Source organism: Scyliorhinus torazame, chromosome 11 (assembly GCF_047496885.1).
Source record: "Scyliorhinus torazame isolate Kashiwa2021f chromosome 11, sScyTor2.1, whole genome shotgun sequence".
Lineage (NCBI taxonomy): Eukaryota > Metazoa > Chordata > Chondrichthyes > Carcharhiniformes > Scyliorhinidae > Scyliorhinus > Scyliorhinus torazame.
Genome location: NC_092717.1, coordinates 7,163,003 through 7,183,224, shown reverse-complemented (window position 1 = coordinate 7,183,224; position 20,222 = coordinate 7,163,003). Strand labels below are relative to the sequence as shown.

The window sequence follows — 20,222 nt, the reverse complement described above, 5'->3', positions numbered from 1 at the left end:
GACTTGTCTACCTTTAACCCCATTAGCTTGCCCATCACTACCTCCTGAGTGATAACAATCCTCTCAAGGTCCTCACCTGTCATAGCCTCATTTCCATAAGTCACTGGCATGTTATATGTGTCTTCCACTGAGAAGACCGACCCAAAAAACCTGTTCAGTTCCTCAGCCATTTCCTCATCTCCCATTATTAAATCTCCCTTCTCATCCTCTAAAGGACCAATATTTACCTTAGCCACTCTTTTTCGTTTTATATATTTGTAGAAACTTTTACTATCTGTTTTCGTATTCTGAGCAAGTTTACTCTCATAATCTATCTTACTCTTCTTTATAGCTTTTTTAGTAGCTTTCTGTTGCCCCCTAAAGATTTCCCAGTCCACTAATCCCCCACTAATCTTTGCCACTTTGTCTGCTTTTTCCATCAATTTGATACTCTTCCTTATTTCCTTAGATATCCACGGTCAATTTCCCTCTTTCTACCGTCCTTCCTTTTTGTTGGTATAAACCTTTGCTGAGCACTGTGAAAAATCGCTTGGAAGGTTCTCCACTGTTCCTCAACTGTTTCACCATAAAGTTTTTGCTCCCAGTCTACCTTAGCTAGCTCTTCTCTCATCCCATTGTAATCTCCTTTGTTTAAGCACAAAACACTAGTGTTTGATTTTACCTTCTCACCCTCCATCTGTATTTTAAATTCCACCATATTGTGATTGCTCCTTCCGAGAGGATCCCTAACTATGAGATCATTAATCAATCCTGTCTCATTACACAGGACCAGATCTAGGACCGCTTGTTCCCTTGTGTTAAGTAATGGGTTAAGAGACATTGCAATTAGTTGTCTCATTTATGTTAAGTATCCATTAATTGACACTGAGGGGCTTCAGGTGGCCTCTGTCAGGTGATGTATAGTTAGAGTTTTGTGCAAAGGCTGTTGGAATGAAATAAATGTGTGTTTGTGAAAAAGGAAAAGAACTTTAGACTCTTCATATCACAGCAACTAAAATGTCTAACACCTTGTAGGTTCCATTACATATTGTTCTAGGAAACTATCGCAGATATATTCTATAAACTCCTCCTCAAGGCTGCCTTGACCGACCTGGTTAAACCAATCAACATATGTAGATTAAAATCCCCATGATAACTGCTGTACCATTTCTACATGCACCTGTTATTTCTTTGTTTATTGCCTGCCCCACCATAATGTTACTATTTGGTGACCTATAGATTACTCCTATCAATTACTTTTTCGCCTTACTATTCCTGATTTCCACCCAAATGGATTCAACCTTATCCTCCATAGCACCGATGTCATCCCTTACTATTGCCCGGATGTCATCCTTAAATAACAGAGCTACATCACTTCCCTTACCATCCACTCTGTCCTTCCGAATAGTTTGATACCCTTGGATATTTAACTCCCAGTCGTGACCATCCTTTAACCATGTTTCGGTAATGGCCACTAAATCATAGTCATTCACGATGATTTGCCCCATCAGCTCATTTACCTTATTCCGAATACTACGAGCATTCAGGTAAAGTACACTTATGTTGGCTTTTTTTTTTACCTCTGTTCTGAATCTTAACACTTCGATCAGTAACCTCTCCTAAGTTATATTTCCTCTTAACTTTTCTCCTAATTTTCCTTGTCGTTGAACCCATATCTTCATGTAACAGCCTGCCGCGTCGCTTACCATTTATGTTTTTACTTCCCGCTTTATACCTTTTAGTATTATTGTGCCTATTCACTGAGCTCCCCTCAGTCACTGTACCTTGTACTGTCGCCCTTTTTGATTTTTGACTATGGCTTCTCTGCCTTACACTTTCCCCCTTTTGTTTCTGTCCCTGTTTTACTACCTTCCGACTTCCTGCATCGGTTCCCATCCCCCTGCCACATTAGTTTAATCACTCCCCAACCACTCTAGCAAATAGCCCCCCTAGGACATCAGTTCCAGTCCTGCCCAGGTGTAACCCGTCCAGTTTGTACAGGTCCCACCTCCCCAAGAACCTGTCCCAATGCCCCAGGAATCTGAAACCCTCCCCCTGACATCATCCCTTCAGCCACGTATTCATCCTACATATCCTGTCATTTCTACTCTGACTAGCAGGTGGCACCAGTAGTAATCCTGGGATCACTATCTTTGGGGTCCGATTTCTTAACTTCCTTCCTAGCTCCCTGTATTCTGCTTTTAGGACCTCATTCCTTTTTTTACCTATGTCGTTTGTATCGATGTGTACCACGACCACTGGTTGTTCACTCTCCCCCTCCAGAATGTCCTGTACCCGCTCCGAGACATCCTTGACCCTAGCACCAGGGAGGCAACATACCATTCCGGAGTCTCATTTGCGGCCACAGAAACGCCTGTCTATTCCCCTTACAATTGAATCCCCTATAACTATTGCACTGTCACACTTATCACCCCTCCCCTCTGCAGCAGAACCAACCATGGTGCCACGAGTTTGGCTGTTGCTGTTTTCCCCTGAGAGGCAATTCCCCTCAACAGTATCCAAAGCGGTTTTTCTGTTCTGCAGGGGAATGGCCACAAGAGATTCCTGCACTACCTGCCTTGCTCTCTTGCTCTGTCTGGTGGTCACTCATTCCCTTCCTGCCTGCGGAGTCTGAGCCTGCGGTGTGACCACCTCTCTATACGTGCTATCCACGATTCTCTCTGACTCGCGGATGCTCCACAGTGTCTCCAGCTCTGAAACCTGAGCTTCCAGGAGCTGTAACCGGAGACACTTCCTGCACACATGCTGACCCTGGGGACTGGAACTGTCCTCAGCCTGCTACATGGAGCAAGAGGAGCAGACCACGCCTTGGAGCTGTCCTGCCATGATTTCTCCTTTAAATTAAACTTCTGAAATTAAACTTTAGAAAGATGTTTTTGTGTCGGATTATACCCAATCTCCTGTATACTATTTAATTAGCTTTATCCCTGAGTATTTATCTTGCTTGATCTGACAACAAATTAAATAGTTATTTAATTGAAATTAAAAAGTTATTTAATTAAAAATTAAAAAGTTATTTAAATCAACTTAAAAATAGTAATTTAAATCAACTTAAAAATTTAAATCACCCAAAATAGTTATTTAAGTGAGATTTAAAAATTAAAAAATAGTAATTCAAATCAACTTTAAAATAGTAATTTGAGTCAAATTTTAAAAATAGTAATTCACTTTCCCGGTTTATTTTTCAATTTGAAATAAACAAACAAACAAGCAGCTGTCCCGCGCAGTGTCCCGCACAGGTCCGCTCCTCTCTGCCCAGCCTCGAGCCTGGCGCTGCCTTTATCCTCTCCCCTGCCGCAGTGTCCTGCACAGGTCTGCTCAGCCCCGAGCCTGGCGCTTCCGTTATCCTCTCCCCTGCAGCAGTATCCCGCGCAGGTCCACTCCTCTCTGCTCCCGGCTCTCCTCTCGCTGTTTTAAACACAAACTCCAGCAGAGGGCAGTAGAGCGGAGCTGCTGATTGGCTGTTGCGGGGAAAATGTGCATCTGTGCATTGCAGTCACTGCATCCTGAAAGTGTACCTGAGCAAGACACCCTAGGTGTTCAAGTCAAGGCAAGCATCCAGCAGAGGGCAGTAGAGCGGAGATGCTGATTGACTGTTGCAGGGAAAATTTGCATCTGTGCATTGCGGTCACTGCATCCTGAAAGTGTACCTGAGCAAGACACCCTAGGCTTTCAAATCAAGGCAAGCATCCAGCTGAGGGCAGTAGAGCAGAGATGCTGATTGGCTGTTGCGGGGAAAATTTCCATCTGTGCATTGCGGTCACATGCTGGTCTAAGCCTCTGGTTTAGACTTAACGCCGATACAGTTTAGACTCAACGTGTGAGCTATGGCTGCAGCTGCATCCCGACCACCAGGCTGGTGAGTGTGAAACACTGTCCAAGTCAGAGCAAAGAAGGCGGAAGGGGAGTCACCTGTGGACCAAAATTTCTTCGTGAAGCGGGTGCTGCGGGTTTCAAGCAACAGATATCTTCTGCTTGCAAGACTTCCCCAACAATGGATATTTTGATGTCACCTTCAAGAGTGTCGCAGCTTGCATCATATTCTTGAACGTGTTCAAAGAAAAAGGTAACCAGAGTCCCCTGTCTATCCTGACTGCAGAGCCTCTGTTTACGCTACCGTCGCAGCAAAACCGGGTTGTTACACTGCACACGTACAACCCCCACGTCCCCGTGTCTGATGTGCTCATATTCCTCGCCAGGTACGTTGAGCTGAAAAGTAACAGCATGCAACTGAAAGACACCTTTGGCATCTGGACAAGTGAGCACCAGATCAAGGTGACTCTGAGAACAGATGGCGACGGAACCATCCTGCATCCCCCCTCCAGTTTCGCCATTGGAGGAAATCGTGGCTACCTCGACTACGTGGGACAGCCACGAGTATGCCACACCTGTGGCAAAACGGGGCATGTTGCCGCAAACTGCAATGTCACCTTCTGCAAAAACTGCAGGCAGGAGGGACACATGACTAAGGACTGCAAGGAAGACAAGTGCTGCAACCTGTGTGGGGAGGCCGGCCATCTTTACAGGGCCTGCCCAAAACGCGGGGCAACGTACGCACAAATCATCATCAGCGGAGTCAAAAAGGCGACCACAGGGGAGGTTCATGCACCCTCCATCGACAAAGACACCACAGCGCAGAATGCGGAAAAGCAACAGAAGGGCCCTCAACAAAAAGGGGAGGCCCCAGCATGCCCTGACAACTCAACCCCAACCTCATCTGACGAGGAACACTCAATGGAAGAGGATGGGACAAAGAATAAAGTGCCCTGGGAAACGGTGAACAGGGACATACGAAAGAGGAAACAAAAAAATAAACTGAAGAAACCCCCGAGGGGAAGTGGCAAAAAGCGACACCTTCCAGCCAGCGGACTTAGCGCTGACACCTCCTCCGATGAGGGAAAACAAGACAAGAATCGGCCTCAAATAAAGAGGCAAAGCACCAATGTGGAACGGGATGGACAGACCCCCCAGACCACAGACCGGGAAGAAAATAAAACATGCCGAGATCATCAACCTCTGGCTCATGGGAACAGCAATATGACCAACGGCCACCAAACGCCGGACATCGAAAACAAGGTCACAGACCAACCCCCGAAAGTAACAAGCAGCAACAACCCAGGCGAAGACCGGCCTGCAACCCCAACACCTACTGACTGCCACAACGAACGCCAGGGCTACACCACCCCCCCAATGCATCTGCATCAAGTTCACGGGGCCAGTGCGGACCAGAACAGTTTTCTCAGCCCTGCAACTGTGCTAAAGTTTGTGAGCACCACCGGCATGCTGGGGAACAACCAACAGCTGGAACAGCGAACTGTATAGACTCTGGACTCTTGAGACTGGTAAATCTATCTTTTTACGATGGGTTTTAAAATTGCATCCATAAATGTGCGAAGCATCAAAGATGCTTCCGCACCTCAGCAACTACAGGCGCTGGTCGAGCTGGTGGTCCCACGGGCCATCCATCTGGTCAGGAGGAAACGACTGCCGCTCCTCCGGCCTGGGTATTCTGCTGCGGGGAGGCCTCCTCGTAGCAGACGTCAAATACAAAAACGCCCCTCTCAGACTTTTAATGTGTACGATCCGGCCGTAAAAAGTGAGCGGCTGGCAGTCCTTCAGCAACTCCCACTGCTGTTGGCCACCTCCAAGCCGGTCATTCTGGGCGGTGACTTCAACTGCATCATCAATGCGGCTGGACGATCCGGCAAAGCTGACAGCAAACTAGACACTACGTCCAGACTCCTGATGGAAACGGTAAATGACGCCAAGCTGCTCGACGTCTGCAGCAACCCTGCAGACGGAGCGCAGCATAGATACACATGGTCACGGCCAGACGGGTCCGTCCGCTCCAGGATAGACTTCGTCTTGTGTCCCGTGCTTTCACGGTCAGGTCCACCGATGTAAAGCCGGTGTTCTTCTCTGACCACTGCCTCCTACTGGCCGACTGCCACCTGCAGGAAAACCAGGGGGTAGGCAGGGGAACATGGAAGCTGAATGTAAAACCGCTGAACCTCGAGGAACTCAGGAGGGATTACAAAGGTTGGAAAACCGTGAAACCCCTCTTTGAGTCTCCACATCTCTGGTGGGAAGCAATCAAGGGGAACATCAAAAGGCTTTTCATCCTCAAGGGCGTTCAAAAGGTGAGAGAGAGACGAGGGGTCATGTCCAGGCTCCAGAAAAGTATGCAGAATTTGCTCCAGCTGCAGTCGATGGGGGTGGATGTCAAGGAGGATCTCCACGAGGTGAAGAGCCAGCCAGCCTCGCTCTACACCTCGGAGGCCTCCAAGGTTATCTTCCGTTCCAGAGTCCGCTCCGTGGAGCAGGATGAAAAGTCTCACTCTTCTTCTTCCGAAAGGTGCACAGAGAGACCTTTGTGATCAGCAGCCTGAAGGAAGAAGATGGCTCTGTAAAGTCATCGCGCTCTGACATCCTGAGGATCAGCCAATCCTTTAATGCCGGACTGTATAATCTGAAGCCAACAGATAGCACTGTTTCCCAGACCTTCCTGTTGTCTATCAGGGAGGTCTTAGGCGACAGCGAGCAGGAAAACCTGGACAAATCGCTAACTCTGGATGAGCTGACAAAGGCCGTCAAGTCCTTTGAGACGAGTAAAACTCCCGGAAGCGATGGCTTACCGGTTGAGTTGTATTCGGCTCTGTGGGACTGGATGGGCACAGACCTGCGGGAAGTGTACGAGAGTATGCTTCTGGACGGCAGCATGTCAGAATCCATGAGGAAAGGCATCATCACCCTGATCTACAAGCAGAAGGGGGAAAGGGAAGAAATTCAAAATTGGCGACCCATTTCACTGTTGAATGTGGATTACAAAATTCTAGCCAAGGTCATCGCCAATCGGGTCAAGTCTGCTCTGGAGTCGGTGATCCACCCTGACCAGAGCTGTGCTGTACCCAGCAGGAAGATCTCTGATAGCCTCGCGCTACTCAGGGATATGATCGCCTACTTGCAGGACAGAAGGGTGGACACCTGCCTCATCAGCCTTGACCAGGAGAAGGCTTTTGACAGAATATCGCACACCTACATGATGGATGTGTTCTCCAAAATAGGGTTTGGGGAGGGAATTCGCAATTGGATCAAACTGCTCTACACAAACATCTATAGCGCAGTCTCAATCAATGGGTGGGAATCAGAAAAGTTCCAGATCAAATCTGGAGTCAGGCAGGGCTGCCCCCTCTCCTCGGCCCTGTTTGTGTGCTGCATAGAACCTTTTGCCGAGTCCATCAGGAAGGATCCGGGTATAAGAGGAGTGACGATCCCAGGCAGCGGAGGCGTGCAAGTCAAGGCCTCCCTGTACATGGACGACGTCGCCATCTTCTGCTCGGATCCTGCGTCTGTGCGCAGGCTCTTGAATGCCTGCGGCCAGTTTGAACTGGCCTCGGGAGCCAAGGTAAACCGTGGCAAGAGCGAGGCCATGTTCTTTGGGAACAGGGCCGACCGGTCCTTTGTCCCCTTCACTGTCAGGTCAGATTACCTGAAGGTGCTGGGGATATGGTTCGGAGCGGCTGGGGCATGCACCAAAAACTGGGAGGAGCACATAGCCAAGGTAAGACAGAAACTGGGCTGGTGGGAGCAACGCTCCCTCTCCATTGCGGGCAAAACCCTGGTCATTAGGTGTGAGGTACTCTCGGTGTTACTGTACGTGGCGCAGGTCTGGCCCATAACCCGACCCTACGCCGCAGCAGTCCCCCGGGCCACCTTCAAGTTTATCTGGAGATCCAAGATAGACCGTGTCCGAAGGGACATCATGTACAAACCTCTGGAGAAGGGAGTGAGGAACGTACCCAACGCCTTCCTCATCCTGTTGGCCACCTTTGTGACCAGCTGCATCAAGCTGTGCGTGGGCCCCCGGTATGCAAACACCAAGTGTCACTACATACTGAGGTTCTACCTGTCCCCGGTGTTACGAAGGATGGGCCTGGCCTCATTGCCGCGGAACGCTCCAAGTAGTTGGACCGTGCCATACCACCTGTCCTTCGTGGAAAAGTTTTTGAAGAAAAACACCTTTGACCACAAGGCAATGAAGCAGTGGTCAGCACGTAATGTCCTCGACGCCCTCAGGGAAAAGGAGACCGTGGAGGACGTTGGACGATTCCCTGAGCAGACTGTCCGAGTCATCTGGCAGAACGCTTCATCACCAGAACTTTCAAACAAGCACCAAGACCTAGCTTGGCTGGTGGTGAGAAGGGCCCTCCCTGTCAGATGCTTCATGTACACCTGAAGGCTCTGCGCCGTTGCACGCTGCCCTCGGAGTGGCTGTGGGGGAAATGAGACGGTTACCCACCTCCTTGTGAAATGTGCCTTTGCAAAGAAGGTCTGGAGAGAGATGCAGTGGTACTTGTCAAGGTTCATCCCGAGCAGCTCTGTAACACAGGACTCTGTGCTCTACGGACTGTTTCCAGGGACACACACCGAGACAAACATCAACTGCTGCTGGAAGGTCATCAACTCGGTGAAAGATGCTCTTTGGTCTGCCCGAAACTTGCTGATCTTCCAGTGCAAAGAACTGTCCTCGACCGAGTGTTGCAGACTGGCACATTCCAAGGTCCAGGACTACGTGCTGAGGGACGCACTCAAGCTTGGAGCAGCTGCCGCCAAGGCGCAATGGGGAAAGACCACTGTGTAAGGTCTTTCCAGCAAATGTACACCGAGGGGCGGGTAACAGTGTAAACCCCCCTCGGTCTGGGCCACCAACACTCCAATGTATAAAACAAACATGACAGTATAAATATTTAAGAAGGAATTGTGACGTAAAGAGTGATATGTGTATAATATTATCAAAATTGAATGGAAGAAAGTCAAGGGAATGTGTAACTCTGATGGAAATGTACAGTCAAGACAATACGAAATGTTCTGTAATGTTTATGATAGATTTTATGAATAAAGTATATTTTTTGAATAAAAAAAAAAGTTGCGGGGAAATTTTGCACCTGTGCATTGATCCTAGGTGTTCAAGTCAAGGCAAGCAACCAGCAGAGGTCAGTAGAGCGGAGCTGCTGATTGACTGTTGCGGGGAAAATTTGCACCTGTGCACTGCGGTCACTACATCCTGAAAGTGTACCTGAGGAAGACACCGTAGGTGTTCAAGTCAAGGCAAGCATCCAGCAGAGGGCAGTAGAGCAGAGCTGCTGATTGGCTGTTGCGGGGAAAATTTGCATCTGTGCATTGCGGTCACTGCATCTTGAAAGTGTATCTGAGCAAGACACCCTAGGTGTTCAAGTCAAGACAAGCATCCAGCAGAGGGCAGTAGAGCAGAGCTGCTGATTGGCTGTTGCGGGGAAAATTTCCATCTGTGCATTGCGGTCACTGCATCTTGAAAGTGTACCTGAGTAAGACACCCTAGGTGTTCAAGTCAAGGCAAGCATCCAGCAGAGGACAGTAGAGCGGAGCTGCTGATTGGCTGTTGTGGGGAAAATTTGCATCTGTGCATTGCGGTCACTACATCCTGAAAGTGTACCTGAGGAAGACACCGTAGGTGTTCAAGTCAAGGCAAGCATCCAGCAGAGGGCAGTAGAGCAGAGCTGCTGATTGGCTGTTGCAGGGAAAATTTGCATCTGTGCATTGCGGTCACTGCATCCTGAAAGTGTACCTGAGCAGGACACCCTAGGTGTTCAAGTCAAGGCAAGCATCCAGCAGAGGGCAGTAGAGCAGAGCTGCTGTTTGGCTGTTGCGGGGAAAATTTGCATCTGTGCATTGTGGTCACTGCATCCTGAAAGTGTACCTGAGCAAGACTCCCGAGGTGTTCAAGTCAAGGCAAGCATCCAGCAGAGGGCAGTAGAACGGAGCTGCTGATTGGCTGTTGCGGGGAAAATCTGCATCTGTGCATTGCGATCACTGCATCCTGAAAGTGTACCTGAGGAAGACACTGTAGGTGTTCAAGTCAAGGCAAGCATCCAGCAGAGGGCAGTAGAGCAGAGCTGCTGTTTGGCTGCTGCGGGGAAAATTTGTATCTGTGCATTGCGGTCACTGCATCCAATAGGTGGTTTGTGGAGGAGCTGTTGTCAAGCGACAGTTAAACCCGAAACAATTCTTCAGTGTTTCCCTCCCTACCTTCTCCTCTAACCAAAAAAAAAAGAGAATCACTGTAAGGATCCCAGCCGAGTAAAGATCAAGAGGGAGACTCGAGGGCAGGTAGAAGTTGAACCGCAACGTAACAGCCTGCAGATAAGTGATTGGCTGTGACTGGTAAGTAGTTTTTCTTTTTCCTGAGGTGTTATTGTGCGGGGTGCAGTGGTTGCTGAGTGAATGCTTGCTGAGAGGGGAAGTAAAAAAAAATTTTAAACTTATTGTTGTGAGTGTAAAAATGGCAGGAGATCCCAGACCCGTGTTATGCTCCTCTTGCTCAATGTGGGAGTTCAGGGACGCGGCCGATGCTCCTGAGTCCTTCATGTGCGGGAAGTGTGTCCAGCTGCAGCTCCTGTTAGACCGCATGATGGCTCTGGAGCTGCGGATGGACTCACTTTGGAGCATCCGCGATGCTGAGGACGTCGTGGATAGCATGTTCAGTGAGTTGGTCACACCGCAGATTAGGATTGATAAGGGAGACAGGGAATGGGTGACCAAAAGGCAGAGAAAGAGCAGGAAGGCAGTGTAGGTGTCCCCTGTGGTCATCTCCCTTCAAAACAGGTATACCGTATTGGATACTGTTGGGGGAGATGACTCACCAGGGGAAGGCAGTAGTAGCCAGGCTCATGACACCGTGGCTGGCTCTGCTGCACAGAAGGGCGGGAAAAAGACTGGCAGGGCTATAGTCATAGGGGATTCAATCGTAAGGGGAGTAGACAGGCATTTCTGTGGTTGAAAACGAGACTCCCGAATGGTATGTTGCCTCCCGGGTGCACGGGTCAGGGATGTCTCAGATCGGCTGCAGGACATACTGAAGGGGGAGGATGAACAGCCAGTTGTCGTGGTGCACATAGGCATCAAGGATATAGGTACAAAACGGGATGAGGTCCTACAATCAGAATTTAGGGAGTTAGGAGATAAGTTAAATAGTAGGACCTCAAGGGTAGTAATCTCAGGATTGCTACCAGTGCCAGGAGACAGTCAGAGTAGAAATTCAAGAATAGTCAGAATGAATACGTGGCTTGAGAGATGGTGCAGGAGGGAGGGGTTCAGATTTTTGGGACATTGGAACTGGTTCTGGGGGCGGTGGGACCATTACAAATCGGATGGTCTACACTGGGGCAGGACTGGAACCAATGTCCTAGGGGGTGCTTTTGCTAACACTGTTGGGGAGGTTTTAAACTAATGTGGCAGGGGGCTAGGAACCAGATTAGGAAGTTAGAGGTCAGTAAAGAGGCAGCAACTAAATCCAGTAAGGTACTAGATAATCAATTCAATGTGACTAAGGGGAAGAGTAGACAGGGAAGAGATGATGAACGCAAAGGGACAGGTGGTCTGGGGTGCATTTGTTTCAATGCGAGAAGTGTAGCAGGTAAGGCAGATGAATTTAGGTACCTGGGAATATGATGTTATTGGTATTACTGAGACTTGGTTGAGGGAAGGGCAAGACTGGCAACTAAATATCCCAGGGTATAGGTGCTTCAGGAGGGATAGCAAGGAAGGTAAAAGGGGTGGAGGAGTTGCATTCCTGGTCAGAGATGATACCACAGCTGTGATTAAGGAGGGCACGGTGGAGGATTCGAGCACTGAGACAATATGGGTAGAGCTAAGAAATAGGAAGGGTGCAGTAACATTGTTGGGACTTTACTACAGGCCTCCCAAAAGCGAGCATGAAGTAGAGGTACAAATATGTAGACAGATTATTGAAAAATGTAGGAGCAATAGGGTGGTCGTGATGGGAGATTTTAACTTCCCCAACATTGAATGGGACTCATGTAGTGTTGGAGGCGTAGATGGAACAGAATTTGTAAGGAGCATCCAGGAGAGTTTTCTAGAGCAGTATGTGAATAGTCCAACTCGGGAAGGGGCCATACTGGACCTGGTATTGGGGAATGATCCCGGCCAGGTGGTTAAAGTTTCAGTCGGTGATTACTTTGGGTCTAGCGATCATAATTCCGTAAGTTTTAGAATACTCATGGACAAAGACGAGAGTGGTCCTAAAGGAAGAGTGCTAAATTGGGGAAAGTTAGGATTGTTTTCGTTGGAAAGACAGAGGTTGAGGGGGGACCTGATTGAGGTCTACAAAATTATGAGAGGTACGGACAGGGTGGATAGCAACAAGCTTTTTCCAAGAGTGGGGGTGTCAATTACAAGGGGTCACGATTTCAAGGTGAGAGGGGGAAAGTTTAAGGGAGATGTGCGTGGAAAGCTTTTTATGCAGAGCGTGGTGGGTGCCTGGAACGCTTTGCCAGCGGAGGTGGTAGAGGCGGGCACAATAGCATCATTCAAGATGCATCCAGACAGATATATGAACGGCAGGGGAACAGATGGAAGTAGATCCTTGGAAAATAGTAATCAGGTTTAGATAAAGGATCTGGATCGGCGCAGGCTGGGAGGGCCGAAGAGCCTGTTCCTGTGCTGTAATTTTCTTTGTCCTTTGTTCTTGTAACTCCTGGCACTCCTCTCGCTGTTTTAAACACTGAAACTCCCGGCTCTCCTCTCGCTGTTTTAAATTGTGAAACTCCCGGCTCTCCTCTCGCTGTTTTAAATTGTGAAACTCCCGGCTCTCCTCTCGCTGTTTTAAACTGTGAAACTCCCGGCTCTCCTCTCTCTGTTTTAAACTGTGAAACTCCCGGCTCTCCTCTCTCTGTTTTAAACACTGAAACTCCTGGCTCTCCTCTCGCTGTTTTAAACACTGAATCTCCCGGCTCTCCTCTCACTGCTTTAAACACTGAAACTCCCGGCTCTCCTCTCGCTGTTTTAAACACTGAAACTCCCGGCTCTCCTCTCGCTGTTTTAAACACTGAAACCCCCGGCTCTCCTCTCGCTGTTTTAAACACTGAAACTCCCAGCTCTCCTCTCGCTGTTTTAAACACTGAAACTCCCGGCTCTCCTCTCACTGTTTTAAACACTGAAACTCCCGGCTCTCCTCTCACTGCTTTAAACACTGAAACTCCCAGCTTTCCTCTCGCTGTTTTAAACACTGAAACTCCCGGCTCTCCTCTCACTGTTTTAAACACTGAAACTCCCGGCTCTCCTCTCGCTGTTTTAAACACTGAAACTCCCGGCTCTCCTCTCGCTGTTTTAAACACTGAAACTCCTGGCTCTCCTCTCACTGTTTTAAACACTGAAACTCCCGGCTCTCCTCTCGCTGTTTGAAACACTGAAACTCCCGGCTCTCCTCTCACTGTTTTAAACACTGAAACTCCCGGCTCTCCTCTCGCTGTTTTAAACACTGAAACTCCCGGCTCTCCTCTCGCTGTTTTAAACACTGAAACTCCCGGCTCTCCTCTCGCTGTTTTAAACACTGAAACTCCCGGCTCTCCTCTCGCTGTTTTAAACACTGAAACTCCCGGCTCGCCTCTCGCTGTTTTAAACTGTGAAACTCCCGGCTCTCCTCTCGCTGTTTTGAACTGTGAAACTCCCGGCTCTCCTCTCACTGTTTTAAACACAGAAACTCCCGGCTCTCCTCTCGCTGTTTTAAACACTGAAACTCCCGGCTCTCCTCTCGCTGTTTTAAACACAGAAACTCCCGGCTCTCCTCTCGCTGTTTTAAACACTGAAACTCCCGGCTCTCCTCTCGCTGTTTTAAACACTGAAACTCCCGGCTCTCATCGCGCTGTTTTAAACACTGAAACTCCCGGCTCTCCTCTCGCTGTTTTAAACACTGAAACTCCCGGCTCTCCTCTCGCTGTTTTAAACACTGAAACTCCCGGCTCTCCTCTCGCTGTTTTAAACACTGAAACTCCCGGCTCTCTTCTCGCTGTTTTAAACACTGAAACTCCCGGCTCTCCTCTCGCTGTTTTAAACACTGAAACTCCCGGCTCTCCTCTCGCTGTTTTAAACACTGAAACCCCCGGCTCTCCTCTCGCTGTTTTAAACACTGAAACTCCCGGCTCTCCTCTCGCTGTTTTAAACACTGAAACTCCCGGCTCTCTTCTCGCTGTTTTAAACTGTGAAACTCCCGGCTCTCCTCTCGCTGTTTTAAACACTGAAACTCCCGGCTCTCCTCTCGCTGTTTTAAACACTGAAACTCCCGGCTCTCCTCTCGCTGTTTTAAACACTGAAACTCCCGGCTCTCTTCTCGCTGTTTTAAACACTGAAACTCCCGGCTCTCATCGCGCTGTTTTAAACACTGAAACTCCCGGCTCTCCTCTCGCTGTTTTAAACACTGAAACTCCTGGCTCTCCTCTCGCTGTTTTAAACACTGAAACTCCCGGCTCTCCTCTCGCTGTTTTAAACACTGAAACTCCTGGCTCTCCTCTCGCTGTTTTAAACACTGAAACTCCCGGCTCTCCTCTCGCTGTTTTAAACTGTGAAACTCCCGGCTCTCCTCTCGCTGTTTTAAACACTGAAACTCCCGGCTCTCCTCTCGCTGTTTTAAACACTGAAACTCCCGGCTCTCCTTTCACTGTTTTAAATTGTGAAACTCCCGGCTCTCCTTTCACTGTTTTAAACTGTGAAACTCCCGGCTCTCCTCTCGCTGTTTTAAACACTGAAACTCCCGGCTCTCTTCTCGCTGTTTTAAACACTGAAACTCCCGGCTCTCCTCTCGCTGTTTTAAACACTGAATCTCCCGGCTCTCCTCTCACTGTTTTAAACACGGAAACTCCCGGCTCTCCTTTCGCTGTTTTAAACACTGAAACTCCCGGCTCTCCTCTCGCTGTTTTAAACACTGAAACTCCCGGCTCTCCTCTCGCTGTTTTAAACACTGAAACTCCCGGCTCACCTCTCGCTGTTTTAAACACTGAAACTCCTGGCTCTCCTCTCGCTGTTTTAAACACTGAAACTTCCGGCTCTCCTCTCGCTGTTTTAAACACTGAAACTCCCGGCTCTCCTCTCGCTGTTTTAAACTGTGAAACTCCCGGCTCTCCTCTCGCTGTTTTAAATTGTGAAAGTCCCGGCTCTCCTCTCGCTGTTTTAAACACTGAAACTCCCGGCTCTCCTCTCGCTGTTTTAAACACTGAAACTCCCGGCTCTCCTCTCGCTGTTTTAAACACTGAAACTCCCGGCTTTCCTCTCGCTGTTTTAAACTGTGAAACTCCCGGCTCTCCTCTCGCTGTTTTAAACACTGAAACTCTCGGTTCTCCTCTCGCTGTTTTAAACATTGAAACTCCCGGCTCTCCTCTCGCTGTTTTAAACTGTGAAACTCCCGGCTCTCCTCTCGCTGTTTTAAACATTGAAACTCCCGGCTCTCCTCTCGCTGTTTTAAACTGTGAAACTCCCGGCTCTCCTCTCGCTGTTTTAAACACTGAAACTCCCGGCTCTCCTCTCGCTGTTTTAAACACTGAAACACCCGGCTCCCCTCTCGCTGTTTTAAACACTGAAACCCCCGGGTCTCCTCTCGCTGTTTTAAACACTGAAACTCCCGGCTCTCCTCTCGCTGTTTTAAACTGTGAAACTCCCGGCTCTCCTCTCGCTGTTTTAAACACTGAAACTCCCGGCTCTCCTCTCGCTGTTTTAAACACTGAAACTCCCGGCTTTCCTCTCGCTGTTTTAAACTGTGAAACTCCCGGCTCTCCTCTCGCTGTTTTAAACACTGAAACTCTCGGTTCTCCTCTCGCTGTTTTAAAATTGAAACTCCCGGCTCTCCTCTCGCTGTTTTAAACACTGAAACTCCCGGCTCTCCTCTCGCTGTTTTAAACATTGAAACTCCCGGCTCTCCTCTCGCTGTTTTAAACTGTGAAACTCCCGGCTCTCCTCTCGCTGTTTTAAACACTGAAACTCCCGGCTCTCCTCTCGCTGTTTTAAACACTGAAACTCCCGGCTCTCCTCTCACTGTTTTAAACACTGAAACTCCGGCTCTCCTCTCACTGTTTTTAACTGTGAAACCCCTGGCTCTCCTCTCGCTGTTTTAAACTGTGAAACTCCCGGCTCTCCTCTTGCTGTTTTAAACACTGAAACTCCCGGCTCTCCTCTCGCTGTTTTAAACACTGAAACTCCCGGCTCTCCTCTCGCTGTTTAAAACACTGAAACCCCCGGCTCTCCTCTCGCTGTTTTAAACACTGAAACTCCCGGCTCTCCTCTCACTGTTTTAAACACTGAAACTCCGGCTCTCCTCTCACTGTTTTAAACTGTGAAACCCCTGGCTCTCCTCTCGCTGTTTTAAACTGTGAAACTCCCGGCTCTCCTCTCGCTGTTTTAAACACTGAAACTCCCGGCTCTCCTCTCGCTGTTTTAAACACTGAAACTCCCGGCTCTCCTCTCGCTGTTTTAAATACTGAAACTCCCGGCTCTCCTCTCGCTGTTTTCAACTGTGAAACTCCCGGCTCTCCTCTCGCTGTTTTAAACACTGAAACTCCCGGCTCTCTTCTCGCTGTTTTAAACACTGAAACTCCTGGCTCTCCTCTCGCTGTTTTAAACACTGAAACTCCCGGCTCTCTTCTCGCTGTTTTAAAACACTGAAACACCCGGCTCTCCTCTCGCTGTTTTAAACACTGAAACTCCCGGCTCTCCTCTCGCTGTTTTAAACACTGAAACTCCCGGCTCTCTTCTCACTGTTTTAAAACACTTTGAGAATTTGAAAATTGAAGTGTTGGCAGATCGGCAGCCATATGATGACCGGAATGCAGCTCTCAACCTGCCACTGTACTAATGCAGACAGAAAAGCCCTTGCACAACACTGTACCAGCACGCTGCTGCACCTCTGCACACCTCACACCAGAGGCACACCAACTGTGGCACGTAGTGAACCTGCAGTATGTGGTGCAAAGCATCACAATAGAAAGAACTTGCACTCTTATAGCACCTTTCACAACCTCAGCATGTCCCAAAGCACTTTGTAGGCAATTCAGCACCTTATGAATTGAAGTTGTTTCTGTAATGTAGGGCAGCGGGCAGCCATTACACAGCAAGCTCCCACAAACAGCACTGAGATAATACCCAGATGATCGGATTCCAGTGATGCTGATTGAGGAATAGATATTAACCAGGACACTGTGGATAACTCCCTAGCAAGTTATCAGGAAAGCTAATAGAATGTAATTGTTTATTGCGAAGGGGATTTATCACAAATGTAGGGAGGTTCTGCTTCAGCTGTACAGGGCACTGGGGAAGGCAGATCTGGAGTACTGTGCACAGAAGCGAGTCTCTGGAACTCTCTTCCTCAAATCTTGCAATTGTGTCTCTCCTATATATGCTGTGATTGTGAACCTGCCTCCACTTCACCTGATGAAGGAGCAGCGCTCCGAAAGCTTGTGATTTCAAATAAACTTGTTGGACTTTAACCTGCTGTTGTGAAACTTCTTACTCTTCCTCAAAGGCAGTGGAAGCAGAATCTTTGAATATTTTTAAGACAGAGCTGGATAGATTCTTGATTAACAAGGGAGGGGGGGGGGGAGGTATCAGGGTCGGCAGGAACTTGGGGTTGAGGTTCCAATCAGATCAGCCGTGATTTTACTGAATGGAGGAGCAGGATCAAGGGGCTGAATGGCCTAATCCTGTTCCTAATTTGTATGTTCAACAAAACAGTACCATGTAATCCTTCACATACACCCGAGAGAACAAATGGGGCTTTGGTTAAAGGTTTCATCTGAAAGATGGCCATTCCGACAACAGAGTCCTGATACACACACACTGTGTCAGCCTAGGTTTGATTTTTGTTTTGTGAAGTCCTGGCTTTGAGCCCAGAACCTTCTGACTCAGAGGTGGGTGCTACTCACTGGGTGCACTGATTCACAACTGACATGATGAGCTTGGGTTTAACGGCTTCATCTTCTTTGTTAAGCAAATGGTTGTCTTGCTATGAGAACAATGAAATAGGATGACAGTGTAATGAGAAGTTATTAGAGGAACGCCCTAAGCGACAATATAATCCAGGAACTATCTGCCCTAAAATTCTGATTGACGCCAGTTAAGTTAAAACACAAAGAGTAAGAATAGTGCATTCAGCTCCCACCTGAGGTATCTGCACTGTGCTGGGGAGAGTTGGGATCGTTGCTCGTGTCTCTGATGTAAAACGTGAGCTGGGTGGGTTGAAGGGATTTCTGCCCCGGTCTCTGCAGGCACTCCAAGTAGCTATTCAACCGCTTGAGGGAATTTTCATTCACTTCCTGCAAAACAACACATGGAGACTTCCTTACAGCTGAAAACAGTGTGTCTGAATCGGAGTGTAGCACAGAAGCAGGCTGTTCGGCCCATCAGTGTGCACTAGCTCATCCAAAGTCTGACTCCAAAGATTCTTTTGGTGTGACCAGGGACTGTGGCTGATGTACTCTCCAATCAGTCATTAAACGTTACCGCAGCCAGCACGCACTGCCACAATCACTCAGCAAATCTGGGCGGCAGCATTCGAGAAATTTAAAAAAACCTTCATCTCCAAGTTGAATAAAGACTCCAGCCAGCCCATTACTATCATTCCTGCCCTATACAAGAGCACCGTGGAATGGCAGACAGCACGGATCGGGTCCAAGAGGACTTTGCCAGGACGTGTGCATCAGTCCGATCGGCATTTCAATAAGATTCAAACCTTCCCAGTGGTCCAGGTTGAGATAGGACTGCTTTTCTTTGCTGCCTTTAACTTTGAACATAGAAAGTGGGGGGGGAAGCCATTCAGCTTCTCGACACATCCAACGAGGTTGTGTTGATGTGTGATCTAGCTCCATATACCCGCTTGTTCACTATATCCTTAACAAAACTCTATCAACCCCAGTTTTAAAATTAATTATTAGTCTATCGTCAATTGTCATTTGTGGATGAGAATTCCAACTGTTCACCACTCTGTGTGCAGAAATGTTTCCTAATTTTACTCCTGAAAGGCCTGCCTCTAATTTTAAGACATTTCCCCCTTGTCCTAGACTCCCCAAACAGAAATAGCTTCTCTCACTATCTGCCCCCCTTAATATCTTGGAAACGTCAGTCAAATCACCCCTTAACCACCTAAATTCCAGGAAACATAATCCCAGTTAGCTCTTCCAAACAATATTACCAGTCAGAGTTTAACCAAAAGATTACAATCAAATTATCTCCTAACCTGAACCAGAATTTAATGCAATTAAAAATGAAACTTTTCTCACTAAGATGTAGTTTGTCCTGAGCTTCATGAACATCGCCGAGGAGTTTAAAGGGTTAAGGACCACGCTCTTCTCCTGAAAACTGTGTCCCTGTCATGAGAATGTCGCTTTAAGAAATGGTTAGCTGCTCATGTTACTGCAGTGATGTCAGAGTGTGGGTGGAGCTGAGCTCTGGTTCTGCTTTTTAGTTTCACTTTGAGAAAAGCTTGGGTGTGTCAGTATTTTTGTTTTTCAATGTGTTGCAGCTGAAGTCAGACAAAGCAGCTGTACTGCTGTTCTCTCTGCCATGAAGGACTATTTCTTAATCATCTGGTGAATTCTGAATTATAAATGTTTTCAGTATTGAATGTAAACCCTGATGTGCTTCTGTTTAAAGGTTTGTTAAGTCTTTTGGGTGTAAAAGGACAGCATACAGGTTACTTAGTGTTGTATTCTTTGGGGGGTGTATTTGAATTAATGGTTGCTAGGATATTCACCATTTGTTTTAAAAAGGTTAACTTGAGTTCATAGAATAAACATTGTTTTGTTTTTTAAAATACTGGTCCATTGCTGCTGTACCATTCCTGTAGAGTGGGCCGTGTGCTCCCCATACCACAATCTATTAAAAGTTGTGGGTCAGGTGAACTCCATGATACACTTTGGGGTTCTCTAAACCCTGGCCCATAACAGTCCCGACATAACTTTCTTACAATAATTTGTGGGGTTATTAGAGTGACGCAGAGATCCAATAATAACTTTGAAAAGGGAATTTATATGAAGGCAAAAGGTTTACAGGGCCACGTGGAAAGAGCACAAAAGTGGGACTAGTTGGATAGCTTTCGCAGAGAGCCAAAGCCATGATGGGCTGAATGGCCTCCTGCTTGCTCTGTATCTTTCCGTGGATTGTTTTCAAACACAGGAATTGGGTGCTGACCCGAGAAAGGTGTTTGAAACATGGAAAACAAATTACTTGCTGCAACAAAATACCTAACAGAGGTGGTTGTATAGATTATCACAGGCAGAGCAACGGGAACAATTTAATAGCTTATGCAAGGAGTTACAGAGCAGGGTGAAGATGTTTAGGAGAGCTCAAACACACACAGAGATAGAACATACCTCTGCAGTTTAAAGAAAAACTGAAGGCTATGGTGT

General features: G+C 47.8%; 1 protein-coding gene across 2 annotated transcripts in view; it reads right to left on the bottom strand.

Annotated features, from left to right (window-relative positions):
* The window catches only part of tcaim (T cell activation inhibitor, mitochondrial), a 54,766-nt gene that overhangs the window by 29,299 nt on the left and 5,245 nt on the right, over nt 1-20,222 (bottom strand). For both annotated transcript variants that reach the window (XM_072466892.1, XM_072466891.1), the window contains exon 3: nt 17,978-18,131. In XM_072466892.1, the coding sequence (XP_072322993.1) occupies nt 17,978-18,131 (154 nt within the window). The remainder of the gene's footprint in view (nt 1-17,977; nt 18,132-20,222) is intronic.